The sequence below is a fragment of the Venturia canescens genome, chromosome 1 (genome assembly GCF_019457755.1).
Source record: "Venturia canescens isolate UGA chromosome 1, ASM1945775v1, whole genome shotgun sequence".
NCBI lineage: Eukaryota > Metazoa > Arthropoda > Insecta > Hymenoptera > Ichneumonidae > Venturia > Venturia canescens.
The window spans coordinates 17702851-17717018 of NC_057421.1; the positions used below are offsets into that span (position 1 = coordinate 17702851).

At 38.8% G+C, this 14168-nt stretch overlaps 1 protein-coding gene across 14 annotated transcripts in view; it reads right to left on the reverse strand.

Moving 5' to 3' along the window:
* The window catches only part of Wdr62 (WD repeat domain 62), a 104055-nt gene that overhangs the window by 56025 nt on the left and 33862 nt on the right, over positions 1 to 14168 (reverse strand). For 9 of the 14 annotated variants that reach the window (XM_043433189.1, XM_043433188.1, XM_043433192.1 and 6 more), the window contains one exon: positions 10555 to 10694. In XM_043433189.1, the coding sequence (XP_043289124.1) occupies positions 10555 to 10635 (81 nt within the window). In that variant the 5' untranslated portion in view covers positions 10636 to 10694. Of the gene's footprint in view, positions 1 to 103; positions 949 to 3764; positions 4045 to 10554; positions 10695 to 14168 lie in introns of those variants that run through there. The other 5 variants (XM_043433182.1, XM_043433185.1, XM_043433183.1 and 2 more) reach the window with 5 other exon arrangements.

Consider the following 14168-nt stretch of genomic DNA (forward strand, 5'->3'; position numbering starts at 1 on the left):
TTCGATCTAAATTCAAGCAATGAAAATGTTCGCTAGTTTGCAATTTGTGAAAAAGCGTTCATGAATACATGGAAATAGATGCTGAACGACGATTATTACATACGTTATAAGCTGGAATATTTTCCTTGTCGCGTACGACGGGAGAACTGTTTTTTGGACCGATCAGTGCCATTTTTCCGTCGGATTCTTTGCAGCTGACTTCTCCTGCTCGATTCTAGACCGAGTGAGCCTCGTAGATCCTCGTTCTCACAAACACTCGCTCATCCACGCACACTTATTTTTCCTCACCGAGTTCTTCCGTCGTAGACATTTCTTTTTTCGGCCCCGCTTGCTTCCTTCTCCGCCACTCTGTACGAACTCGATTTAAAGCCTTCGAGAGAGTCAGACTGCTCGTGTACACTTGCCAAAAAACGAATTTGTAATACGGCGGACAAGCTCGAGGAAAAACGCTGGCGAAGCAATGAATCGATCCTCTTCAGCTGGATACTTCACCTACACAACTCACAGTAGTTAAGTATCGTGCTTGGTCAGACAAATCCTCGGTGCCAATATTTCACGTCGTTTCAAACTCTTTATTGAATTTTTACGATTTTATTTTAAAATCGCTCCCCGAACTGTTGGTTCATCAATCTTTTCGTGTTCTCCGTACTTTCGCTGTGCCCAAGCCAATTTTTCATTCTCTGAACACTTTTCTTTTATCAACGAATTCAGTGTTTACAGGGTATAATAAATTGTTACGTTCGCTTCGACCAAATTTTCATTTGTCTTGAACAAGTATTTCGAACGGATTGAATTGTATAGAAATTTATAATTTATGACCATCGCATAAAATTGATTAACAAAGTATAGTTCGCCTTGTTGAACGAATGCGGAGATGGGGGGAATATTCAGAAGAAATCAAGTTCCCAATCGCTCTTTAACGACACAATTGATGTTCGGAAGCACGAGCTAAAAGATACTGAACATCAAATATTCGTAGCTCCATAAATCAATGTGCAGTCGAAATAGATTTAATCTGATGTCAAGAGAAATTCGTTTCGTTGTAAAAAAAAAAAAATTTATGATCTCGAGTAAAGTCTTTTGCTTCGGTTTATCAGACAGTTTTGTTAAACAATCACGAATATCGTACGAGCAAATATTACGTAGGAAATGACTCACAGTCTACAAATATTAGCATAGAAACGACAAAAGATCTATCTTAGAATTGATAAAAAAAAAAGCGAACAGCGTTGAATGTATTCTCTGTGCAAGAATAATGAAGCAAAAGGATTGAAAAACTTTGGCAAAGTGGGCTCAGAACAGAAAAACGTTAAAACTTCCACAGAATCGACATTTCTCTCACTCGATTCGGCTTGTTTCAAATATCGTGAACGAGAAAAACACGTTCCCGTGGTCAATGAACGCTCGCCGGGGGTATTACTGAACGCGAGAGATATAAAAACCGATAGAGCACTTGCTCGTGGAACGAAAAAGATCAATCGACATTGACATTGGGTGCGAGCAGTTTCAAAGGCTAATAACAGGGTGCCGTACACATTTATGACTACAGATCTGTATATATCGATGGGCCAGCCGCTCCCATCTCACAGATCCAGTTGTGAAACTCGATTCCAAGTTCTTGCCTTAACTGCTTTTAAGAGAAAGGAAAATGGTAAATGCGTGCACGACTTTTCTCCGACGAATCGTACAAGTCGAAATGTACATCGGATTTTTCGATTGAGATTGACTTTCTTATTCCGTTACGGACCGAAAGGAAAGGTTGAAACGCTTTACGAGAAAACTGAGTCAAAATGGATACCGTTTTTGTTTTTCTTTCTTTTTTTTTTTTCAAAGATCAGAAACATCTGTTTTGAGGAAAGAATCCAAAAGTCAAATACTCCAAACGTTCGAGTAATCAAAAAATTTTATTCTGCATACAAACACGGTGGAATTGACGTCGAGTTTGGAAATACTATGCACGCGGAAGCTCTTTTTCGGCTACTGAATATTACGCAACATAAACAAGTGTGCGAATGAAGATTGCGCTTTATTTCCCGACGAGTGGTCCTGACAGGAACACTCGTTCGTGACAAAGCCATGAAAAAGGTCGCAATCCCCCGACGCTTTGACGGGCTCCGAAACCCACGCCGAAACTATATACAGCCAAAATTAAGGCCTTAAATACTTGTACAATTTTTTTCGTCAAAAAATTTCTCAAAATGGCGCTACTCCAGCTGTATTCCATTAGCACCTTTTTTTAAGCATCAGTTGCGATCGACGTGATAACTTAAAAACTATTAATCCGATCCATACGAAATTTATATCACTTATTTATTGTAATAACAGCTTGGGCCAGGACGAAGGATTCGTAAAAATTTTGGTCTAAAAAAAAATGGCGACAGTTTTAAAAAAAAATTCATTTTTTGAGGTGCTAAATTCTCGGTTTTTTTGTTACAATTTTTTTTTTCAACAAAATACGAAATCCCTCGTCCAGGCTCTAGCTATTATTATAACAAATGAGAGGCATAAATTTGGTATGAATCGGATTAATAGTTATTTAGTAATCGTTTCCACTGCAAAGGTATATTTTTCAAAAAAGACGATTCCGAGATAATCGCGTTTAAATAGCTACGAATCTAATGCTCCGATCTTTATGAAATTTCGTGAGAATATTCTTCAGACATTGTACTTGAAGAGTATCTTATAAAAAAATTTCGATTTTCCAGCCCATCACAAGTGTATGTAAGGCCTTAACATGCAAGTTCGTTTATTCCGGGTTGTTCCTGGATCGAAGCAAACAAATAGTTATGGAGATGATGGACCATCGAATAACCGACACGATTGAGTTGGGAAACGATCGAGGCGATCCGGCGAGACGCAACGTAAGTCGCCAATATTTGAAGTATTTACGACCCATCGGCTCACAGAGTCTGACTACAAAGTACTGAACGAGAGCGACGTGAATGTATGAACGAACACCGGTCATTGAACTAAAAATTTGTGGTTATGATGAATGAAATTGTTTCCGAGGAATTTTAAGCTCATGACCCAGAAAACCCAATGAAATATCAGCTCCTTTACACGACACGACGCTGAAGCTTACAGCGTTCGAGTCCAACGAAATGAACGAAAAAAAACATTTGTATTTCACCCATTTTTTATTTCATGAAGTATCGATGTGGGTTGAAAAACTACGAATTTTAAATTCGACAGGCAACGAATTGGAGAATTACTTGAATTATGGGAGGCTTTTTTCAGATCATTTCGTTGCACTGTTACATTCGAAGCTCATCTAATAATACCGCTTCGATCATAACTCGGAAAAAATATCGGTTACCGAGGAATTTAACGATTTAATGAGACCAGAGTGAAACTGATGAATAGACAATATTCCCTCGATCAAATTACGCGGTCGAATTGAACACGGAAGCCAGATAAGAGATTACGTTTAATGTAAATTGCAAAAACGAGAGCCATCGAGAGATCGTTGCATAGTTACAATGGCACATATGAACTCCGAGTACTATTTTTTCCGCACATACAAAGAGGATTTGAAGATGCGAAGCGAGGAGCCTCTGCAGCGAGCAACTTCCGGTCCCACAGGAGGCGACCCAACGGCGGAATCAATTAATCTTGTCTCGCACTTTCATCCGTGCGGATTACAATGCAAAATGAGAGAGAAATGGCGAGTAGGGAAGAGAAAAACAATGAAAAGACTGTGAACTCGCTCGACGTCGACAAATCTCATTATCCGCACTTCACTTTCAGACACAATATTTTTATACCTTCGAAAGCACCGCAACAACTTAATTTACAGCACTTTCTTCAAAGCCACAGAACTTCGTATCAACATTCATTTATTTTTCGTTGAATCGTATTTCGTACACGCGTTTGTACCGATTTTCTCTGAATTCGCCTGCTACACGTGGCTGCAATAATCCTTAGTTAATCGAGACACAAAGCGCGATCGGTCGTTGGAAAATGTCGAAAGGTATTTATCCCGGAAAAAATGACATACATCGAGCGAGAGAAGGGCAGCGGCTGACGGCCAGCTCCATACTGATTGCTGAGGTGCGCGCTCACGCTGTTGTTCGTGACGTTCGAGCTTACCCCACTCTCTCTTCTCTCCGCGTGTGTTTCCATCTTTCTTCTTTCCTTCTTCACCTCGCCTTCCGTGACTAAACACCTGCGTATCCGTGAAACACCCTGTGGGTGTCTCCGCTATGCTCTTCGGAACTGGAGTTCAACTTTGTGAAGGTTTAAAACTAGGAGAAATAGTTGAGATTTAATGCACCTTTTTACCAGGTGATTTTTTGACCCAATTTCTTGATGCTGGACGCAAGAAAACTCTCGTTCGTAATCGAGTGCCAGCGATGATTTGATACTCTCGCCGTTATACCTGCTTCCGCGTGCACGTGTCCTAGCGAAATATAAATACGATTTTTTTCAAATTACGAAATAGCACGAACACGAAAGTTGTATAAATGTGCGAATGGCCCCAGTGGAACGATTGACGGAGCACGAAGCTTTTAACTCCACAGTTAAGTGAATAGTTTCGTGAATTTCCTGATCCGATAAATTCCGACGCATTTACAGCGGTTTAATATCGAAGTGGATGAATATAGAAATTTTATTCTGAGTCTAAGATCATTGATACGAATCATGAGACGTGAGATAGCGGGAGTAATTAACATTCACATTTTCAGCGACAGTGAGAATAAAATCTCGCAACAATGTGCGTGTATCCGTGAGTGAGAGAGCTTCATTCGTGTACGAATTAATTCGAACGAGTGTGGGTCGCAGTCGGGTTGTAAATTTGTGCACACAAGGCAAAGTGTGAGAGAAAAAAATTGAGCTCCGCCGAATATCAGCCCACGTGTTTCATTTCGATTTCGATATTGTAGAGCTCGTACAGGGACAAACGTATCTGCGTTTTCTCTGGGTCGCGAAACGTGGGTGTCACTAATTCTCGAGAATTCTTCTCAAGATTTGAAAAAAAAAAAAACAGCAAATGTTTTTCGATGCAATCAAGAATAATTTTAAACATCGAATTCGTCGGTTACGACACTTGGAAAAATTTGTAATTTCCACTTTCCCCGAGTGTGTTCTCATGTTTGCTTGAATTATTTCTTAACTCAATCTTCTTCTCAACGCGAGATCGTCCATAGTTTTTAATGCCCCAGTTATTATCGAATTATTAAAAATTCATCACTTTTCGTTATTACAATAAGAAAAATTATGATAAATAATTGCTTGATTACGATGAGCAAATTTCTTTCCTTGTTTGGAAATACGATTTTTTCAAGCAGGAAATGTTAAATCAATATTCGTTCGTTGTCGAACGAGAAAGGAACTTCGTGACGTAAAAATGATTTGCGATTCTGGAACTGAAATTGTTAATACCGTTTCCAGGCTTCATAGAGGCAATTTTTTCGGTCAGAAATGGAAAGAAAGGTTTTCTTATTGTTATTATTATGATGCGGGAAGGCTCGGAGTATACTATTACCGATGAGATGGGATTGGAAGTAACGGTGGCCATGCTCTCTCCACTGGTGGACGCTATCCATACAGACTCGTAGTAAAAAGGACGTGTGTAATTATAATCGAAGGCGCGGCCACGTCGTGCCTGAGTAACGATCGACCTGTGGACTATCCCAACTAGCCATATAAATGTAATAAGGGCTGAAAGGTTCAGCAACCCTTAGAAAACGCGTCATTCAAAGTGCTGGGGAGAAAACATCGTATGGGCGCTAACAAGCTCTCGAGGGAAGCCGCGAATAATTCAAATGTTATAGAACATGAAGGGACGAAGTGAAAATACTATTTGTTCGTTGAATCGAGTCAAAATCAAAGTAAGATAAAAGTTCGAATATTATTTCTATCTTTGACGATTCGATGTTATAAAAATAAAAATTGTTGGAAACATTCGAATACAAAGATTTGGATAGTGGAAAACATTGAGGATTGTGTGACATTGATTCGGAGCTTAGAAATAGCTCTAAAGAATGAACGAAAATATTGTTAAAAGAATGAGACAAATGCACGCTGCTTCACGGAGAAAACGAGGCCGAAAATTATAGAGGAAAGTACTAAAAATATAGTATCTCGAGGACAGTATATACGTACTGGATTGCAGTATTAATTCGAAGAGCAGTTATAAGAATTGTTCTACTCACCGTAATAAAAAGACCAGTACCCATACCTTTTATTCAAAAGACTCAAGAGTCTTTTTCTCTATAAGCATAGTAAAAAATATTTTCAGTCACTTCAGATGTTTATATTGTAAAGTATGCTCGAGAAAAACTGAAAAAAAACTACATGTATGGTAAAATGTCGCAAGTATTCGGTGTATATTCGTGTATTTATCGTAGAATTTACTACGCTCACAGTGAAAATTTGTGATATATATAATACATTGACACTTATCAGTAAGAGCTAGTCTGACATGATGAATAACGACGCTGAAGTTTGCAACGCTGGAGTTCAACGAAATGAACGAATAAAAAAACATCTGTAATTCACCAATTTTTTATTTTACGAAGTATCGATGCAGGTTGAAAAACTACGAATTGCAAACTCGACAAGAACGAAATTGGAGAATCACTGGAATTATTGGAGGGTTTTCTACATCATTTCGTTGGACTCCAACGTTGCAAACTTCAGCGTCATTGATGAATAAGACTCGAAAATAAAACGAAATATAGTCCTCACGTGCATCACTATTTGCTATGCACATAAAGCTGTTTGAAATTCAAAGGACAAAAAATAGCAGAATTCAAAAAATATTATGCTGTTTGTAATCGCGGTAGCTAAATACTTTGAAAATTCTTGAAAAATAATATATATTCTTTACTGTACGAGACGAATCCGTTTTCTCCGTGTTCACGTGTCACGAGAATCGATGAAATTCGGACGACAAGTTTATTGTGCGTTTCGTGCACGAGTACGGAACTGCAGGTGTTCCAAATGAATGACCCTATCGCGGCACGGTTCGCGTCACCTTGAGCTTAAAACGGTGGGATGGTAGAAAGAAAGCATCGATAGATCGTATACCGTTAGTCCATGTGGTACAGGAAGTCACGCGTATGGTTTATACCTTTGTCTCTGGGGACCTCGGGGACAGAGTACAACGAGATGGTCATTGTTCGACGCACAATCAATAAAAGTGTTTGAATGTTTGATTTTTTGTTCGAGCTAAAAATAAGGCTTTAGAAATGTGGCCAACGATTGATATTCGCAGCCTCGCTTCGTCTAGCAAAAGCTCTCAATTGTGTAACCGTTAATTTGCTTTATTTATTTGGAGCGAGGATACGTTTGCTCAGCTCACGAAGTATCGTGAGCCATGAGAGCTCCGAGTGCCTCGGTGGGTCATTTAAATTCGGGTCTCTGTCCAATCGCTCTTGAAATTAATTGCGAAGCATCCTTGTTGACTCGATCTTGAGAATGAAGGTACAAACACCTTCAAAATTTTCTCCGCGAGCCCGGAATTCCACCGCTTCAATTAGCGCTCGCCACCGTCGCACGGCTTTCGACGACTGCTGCAACGGACGTTACCAATCCGCGAATGTGACGCACACACGCACACACAATCTTCCTACGTTAAAATTCACTCATAATGACATATATTTTGGAAGGAGAGATTAAAGTGAATGCGTGGGTGGAATAACGTGATTGATGAAGAGAAACATCGTTTCAGCGTGTGCAGTGTGGGATATTTCACATCGAATCAATCCGACTTTAACCTTGTTCAGTATTTTATTCCATTCTTTAAAATGCTAATTTCGCCAGAGATACAATTAGACGACTGACTGGCGCTTTATTATTTTATCCATCGAGAAAGATTGATGCGAGTGGGCAGGATACTCCAAAGCGAACGAGTTCACGACCTTCTTTCAAGCCTAACTCAACGATCCAGGCGAACTCGAAACCCAGTTGAAAATACACGAATTAATGAAGTTTCGTCAAATTTTATGCCTCAAGATACGTCGATGGTCGAAGTGCACTTCAAGGAGATAAATTCAGATGAAAGCGATCAAATGAAATGAGCACGAAATTGTGAACGGTATAAAAAGGCTGTAAACAAAAGTGTCAAGGAAATAGTGTCCGAGCGAGCGTTGGCTATTGTGAAAGAATAAACCGAAAATCCAAGAGCGTTGCATCGTTGTTTCGCGATCCATTAATCGTGACTCGTAAATGGTTTATGAGCACAGCGAATCAATCGTACATCGGCTCGTCAATCAAATATCCGGGATAGCCGTAAGTTTTATGGGACATGCGAGAGCGGAGTAGATAAGTTGGTGCGTCAGTCAACGAACGAGTTTCGCGTTGGGACAGAGGAGGGCGCCTGCAAACGGTTGTACCGACGACATTGCGTGATTATATCGTAAGCTTGACGATCTGTAACGTTCTCGTCGGTAGCTACTTCGTTGGTAAAATAGAGCGCTCATTTATCGATCAACCACTTCAGTTAGCTACTTCAAAAGCGTACCGGGTTAACGAGGATAGTTGAGCACTGACATATTCGGAGGTAAACTTTCATCTATGCGGAAAGACTCGCGATCGGTCAATTATTGCAAAATTCAATTAAAGAAGTACAGTGAGAAAAAAATTGTTGATTCAATAACAATTGATGTTATTGGAAGAGTCTTCTTCATTCAACTGCAACGTTTATCTTAAAACATTTTTGAAAACTGAAATTTTGTGTTTCGAAGCGCGAAAATCCTTTGATTTTCAATATTTCTGGATAATTTTAGTTCAGGGGATAGCCACTGCTTTACAAATCAAAACGCTCATTGGTTTTCTGATCTCAGATAAACTGATGCCCAGGAATCGTGGAGACCATGGAGAAACCTGCTATGGGTTTCTCCATACGCGAAAAAACCCCAAAAAATCCGGCTGCCACGTGGGGTGACCCCCTTAACTTTGTGATGATCATATATTTCATTGGCACCACGTAATGCCACATTTCGTTGTTCCAATGAATTTTTTTTCTCAATGACAGAAACCAAAAATAATTTTTGGATAACCCGCTCAATGTGAATTTTTATTGAGTTATATTTCATCTCTATTTCGACTAATTGCTAATTAAAATAAACGTCAAGATCGCTTGAAATCTGCAAAAGATCAAGGTACCGAAGACGTGACTATTTTTATCCAAAGTCATGTTCCTTTTTCATCATTCGAATACTCGTTTCTGAGTCTTTCCTTGCGATTTCCTGTACAAATTAACTATGATAATGTAAGCTCGATTCTGATTTGTAGCTCTATTAGTCAAACGATGCTACCTCGTAACTTGGTCATTAACCAAAAACAAAACTGTTGCTAACGTTCAGCACTAATGATCAATTCACGCCGGTCGTTTTCGACAAGTTTTTTTTTTTAAATTTAAAATGAGTTACATAATTGAATATGATGATACGTAAATGGTGTGAAACCATTAAATTTATCGAAAACGAGAAAACTCATTATTTCGGTTGCACCTGTGACTCAACATCAATCACATACTAAAATGAAAAATTTGACTCGTAGAAAGAAGCCTGATAAAAAAAAGAATAGAATTAAGGCTGTTGGTACGTCATATATGACGGAGTCATCGAATCTTCGGTCACTAGACCCTCCTTGAAACATCTTTAAATATTTCCCATATGTTAAATCGAGATGTCTCATTTCATTCATTGACCTTTAGACTGTAGTGCTACCGAAGTCGTGGTTTTTTTTTAACGCTCTTCGTATTCGGGAGCGCGGTTATTTTTGTGTAATTGATCGGATGATCGAGCTGACAAATACTCCTTAAAAAACGAGTGTTTCATGATCCCTCTTGACGTCTCGTAAAGGCATGCTGCACACGTTAATGAGAAAATCTTTTTTAAATTCACGTGTATATATGATTATAATAAAACAGAATGTGTGTATGATGCACGCGTATTTTTTTACGGTATATAATACGTGCGTGCTGGCGCATAAGACAAACGCGGCTTAATTTTCTGAAGAAACGGCGCATCTCGCGTTTGAACTACGATATAAATGTATATTATTAAATACTATGCAGATAAAATACATTGTTACATGAAAATTGAGTTTTTGTGCACTTTCTTTATTGCGCGAGAGAGATGTTCGAGCGCCAGGCTCCAGCTTTTACGCGTACTCCCCATAAATTAAACTTAATTGCTCTATTAATGCTGTTTGTATCGCGAGAAAATTAGAATGCAGTGTGCACTGTTTATAGCAATTTATCGAATACATTATCATCGATGTGTTTATTTCATTGAAACTTTTATTTCGAGATTTAAATTATCGTTTTGCAACGTTACCGAAGCTTGCAACGTTGGAGTCCAACGAAATGATCTGAAAAAACTCGAATAATACCAGTAAATCTCCAATCTTTTTCCCTGCCGAATTTGCAATTCGTAATTTTTCAACCCACATCAATGATTCATGAAACCAAAAAATGGTGAATCACAAATATTTTTTTCCTTCATTTCGTTGGACTCCAACGTTGCAAACTTCAGCGTCATTGAAAGCTCGTAATGTTTCTGAGTTGATTATAATGACCAGGAATGGGAATCGGAGACTCACCCTGTCCTGAATCCTGACATTCTCCTGACCCCTTTTCAGGCTCGGGGCTCGCAGGACTTTACTCGTTAACGGAGGCTCCATCTTCTCGCTATCGCAGTCGTCTTTCTGCACTGTCACTTCCCATCGCTCAATCCATTATACTGTAAACAGATTTGAGAAAAAAATGTATTTCTTAGGTCAAAATGTTTTTTTTATCGTTCATCAAGATCGTCACGTATCGTAGTAACAATCCACGAATGTTTTTCACAAAATCAGAGCTTCGATATCATCGACGATATCGACAAAATTTTTGTATTGACGATAAATAAACAAAAGAAAATTTCAGCCATTGTTACTGAGCTTTTGTGCGAGTTTCTGAAACACGAAATTAACGAAAGTGAAGCAAAATTATCCCCAGCACGAAAAGACTGAAGATATTTATATGAAATATTTCTCAGTAAATAACGTGAAAATAAATGTGACGTAATGCAGTTAAATTTTTTAACAAAAGACAGTAAAATTCATGTCGAATAAGATTAAAATGTAAAAAAATGTTTTTTTATGGAAAGAAGGAATGCAAACATTCGTATTATTCGCCTGAGTAGCTGAACATTTGGATAACACGGCTGGATGGGGAGAGAGAAAGTGTCGAGACTATAACGCACATTAGGGCACAAAAGACACGACCGTGGGAGATTTGAGATGGTATGGATCTACACGTACATAGTGAGAACGAAAAGCGGTTTAATCGTTCGTGAGGTTAGACCGTTTTTCGTCAGAGTAACGGTCTGTCCTCCGATTCTTTTGTATAGTTGTATAATCTAACGGAATATAATAACGAAGAAGTAAATAAAGTTCTACGGGATTGTTAGGACACGAAGAAAACGTCGCCTCTTGACGTTTTACATCCGGGACGATTTTCCTTCCTTACCGATTTTTTGTGACAAGTAAAACCTGCATTTTTAATCCTCGCGTATGTACTGAGACGTCAATTCACGTGGGAATCAATAGATAAAAAAAAATAGTAAAGTTCAAGCCCAGTTTTCTGGTTCCATGGAAATTTATTTTCATCATAATAGTTTTACATCCACAATAACTTCACAAAGACAGTTCATTTTGTCGATCGTTTATCTCAATTGTTAAGATGCTGAACATTCGGTTGTCATCAATCCGATTCATTTTGTTCGCCTTATTCAGAGAAACAATCAAAATTTTCAGTGAAATCTTCTCACTTTCCTGGACATGTTTTCAGCATTCCCGCACATGTTTGGTGGCCCTAGCCTCGATTTTGTTTGTAATATTTATTTGCTTATTTTCATTTTATTTTCTATTCTTATGAAAATAATGATTTTCTCAAGAAAATATGAAAAATTGGAAAAAATAAATGCGGGAGTGATTCGGAAAGGTTGAAACGAGCGAGCTATTTATTCGATGAGTTTTAAGCAATTTCGCGCGCACATCCACAGGTGCTGGTGTAGATGCATTATTCGGTAAGGCTTCACCTTGTGTCACACGAACGTAAGGGATGACAGTGGAGTTGTAACAGCAATGTAGAGTGGCTGAGGGCGAGAGGAAGGAACGCAGCGTCGAGGATGGTCGACGGGAAATCGATATAGGTCGCGAGAAAGCTTCTCCCCTAATAGCCGATGAGTGACGTAATCACATGCAGCTTTCCGTCTTTATATACCGCCGCATCCTATAGCCCCGTGCGGAATCGAAATCGGTGAAGCGATATTAATTCCTAAATCGAAATCGCAAACGTGTGCGGCGATGTGTTAGCCCGAGAGCCGAACAGTGCTGGAAAGACGCCCATTGCCAAATATCGAAGATCGATGAAATTTGCAACATCAAGAACCGCATACGCCAACGGGAGGCTGAGCCGTGCAACCTGGCCTCTAGCTGAGCTATTTCATGCGGAGGATCGTGAAAATTTCACTTCGAACTTTATTCTATCGAGTCCACTCGAATTAGCAACGAAATGAGTCCATAAGCTCCTCAATTTTTCATCAAAATAATCTTCACTGGCGAATTTCGAACTTCGTCTTCGTTGAGTCGATTGAAATTCTCGTGAAATTGATAAAACAGAGTTTTTATGCTAATTCCTCAAAATCTGTCGCGCACCTTTGAGTTTTGCTTCACTTTTGTGGACTGAATTCGAATCATTATTTTTTTATAAACAAAAAATAATAAATTCTCCGAACATCGATCAATGGAAAATCGACGATTCCTTTCTGTTTTTTTTTTTCTACATGAAAAAATTGTCACTCGTAATGATAAGTGCAAACAAAATCGCGTATATAAAGGGAAAATATATCGACGACAATTTTTTCAATAGAAATGGAATACGGAAATATGCGAGAATAAATGCGGCGTGACAGCCTTGCGCTGAGGTAACATGGCTGCGATCATTTGCCTCAAAGTTCACGAAGCAACGTGCATAACGTATTGCGTAATGCGAGCCTATATTTTACCACGGTAGACAATAATCCTAGCCCTTCCTTGATCTTCCTACGGATAAATGTCTCTCGAATGGAATTTGTCGTTGCTCGCTCGAATGCACGAGGCCGACTATTTTCGTTTCATCGCGCAACGACACAACGAGTTAAGTCCGGAACGAAGAAGTTACTGACCCCCGAACGGAGATATTCTCTGGGTGAACGTGCGAATGAAAGAAAATGTATGAAGACATTTTTAAATACCGAACATTGCTCGCATATGTAAAGGGCTTTCGATGCCAAGTCGGTCAAATTCTGGCCTCGATCATTTGGCCGTAATTGTTCTTCTTTACTAATTCCTCCTTATCATTTGGCACCGTTCTACCGCTCGATATAAACTCAATTCGAATAAAAATAAAGTAACTAAAAAAATACTTTCTCAACGTCTCTTTTAAACCTCCAACAATTTTTGATGATTCACATTGTAGCTGTAAATCAACTTGAGGCGCGATGAGTGAATGACGTTGATTCACAGCGTATGTAAACCTAACACAGCAAAGTCCCAAAAATGAATTTACCAGACCAACATAAAGTGTTTTTCATATGCTAATTATGTGCTACAATTATACTATTATATTATTGATATAGTATAATATTATAAAAATATACTATTTAGGAGTTGAGGCTTCCAATATTCTGAGAGCACATAAATAGCACTTGCCGATACCACAAAAATATTCCATATTTTTATCCGAGGGTAGCAGGGGACCTATAAGGAAGGTATTTTCAAAAAATATTCTATTTAGGGGTTGAAACCTATAATATTCGATAAGCACATAAATAATGGGCCAATAAAATTACTTCGAGCTAGTCGAGCACTTTGATTTTCATTTATCCCGAAAAAAAAAATAGTACAAAAATTTTAATTAGCGCATAAAAAGCACTTTATTTTGGTCCCAGTAAATTCATTTTTGGGACTTTGCTCTGCTAGGTTTACAGAGCTCCACGAGCTCAGGAAAGATTAGTGGCAAATATCGAAGTCTCGATTTTCCAATTTCCAAAAAGTTGCTTCATATCATGCCCTGAACATTTGTAATCGCCGAGAATAGCGTACGTGCTGAAGCAATTTAAAACTTGTTCAGGAGCCACGTGCCAAAGCGTTTTCCCAAATGAACGCCAAAACCAAAATGCGAGCATGTG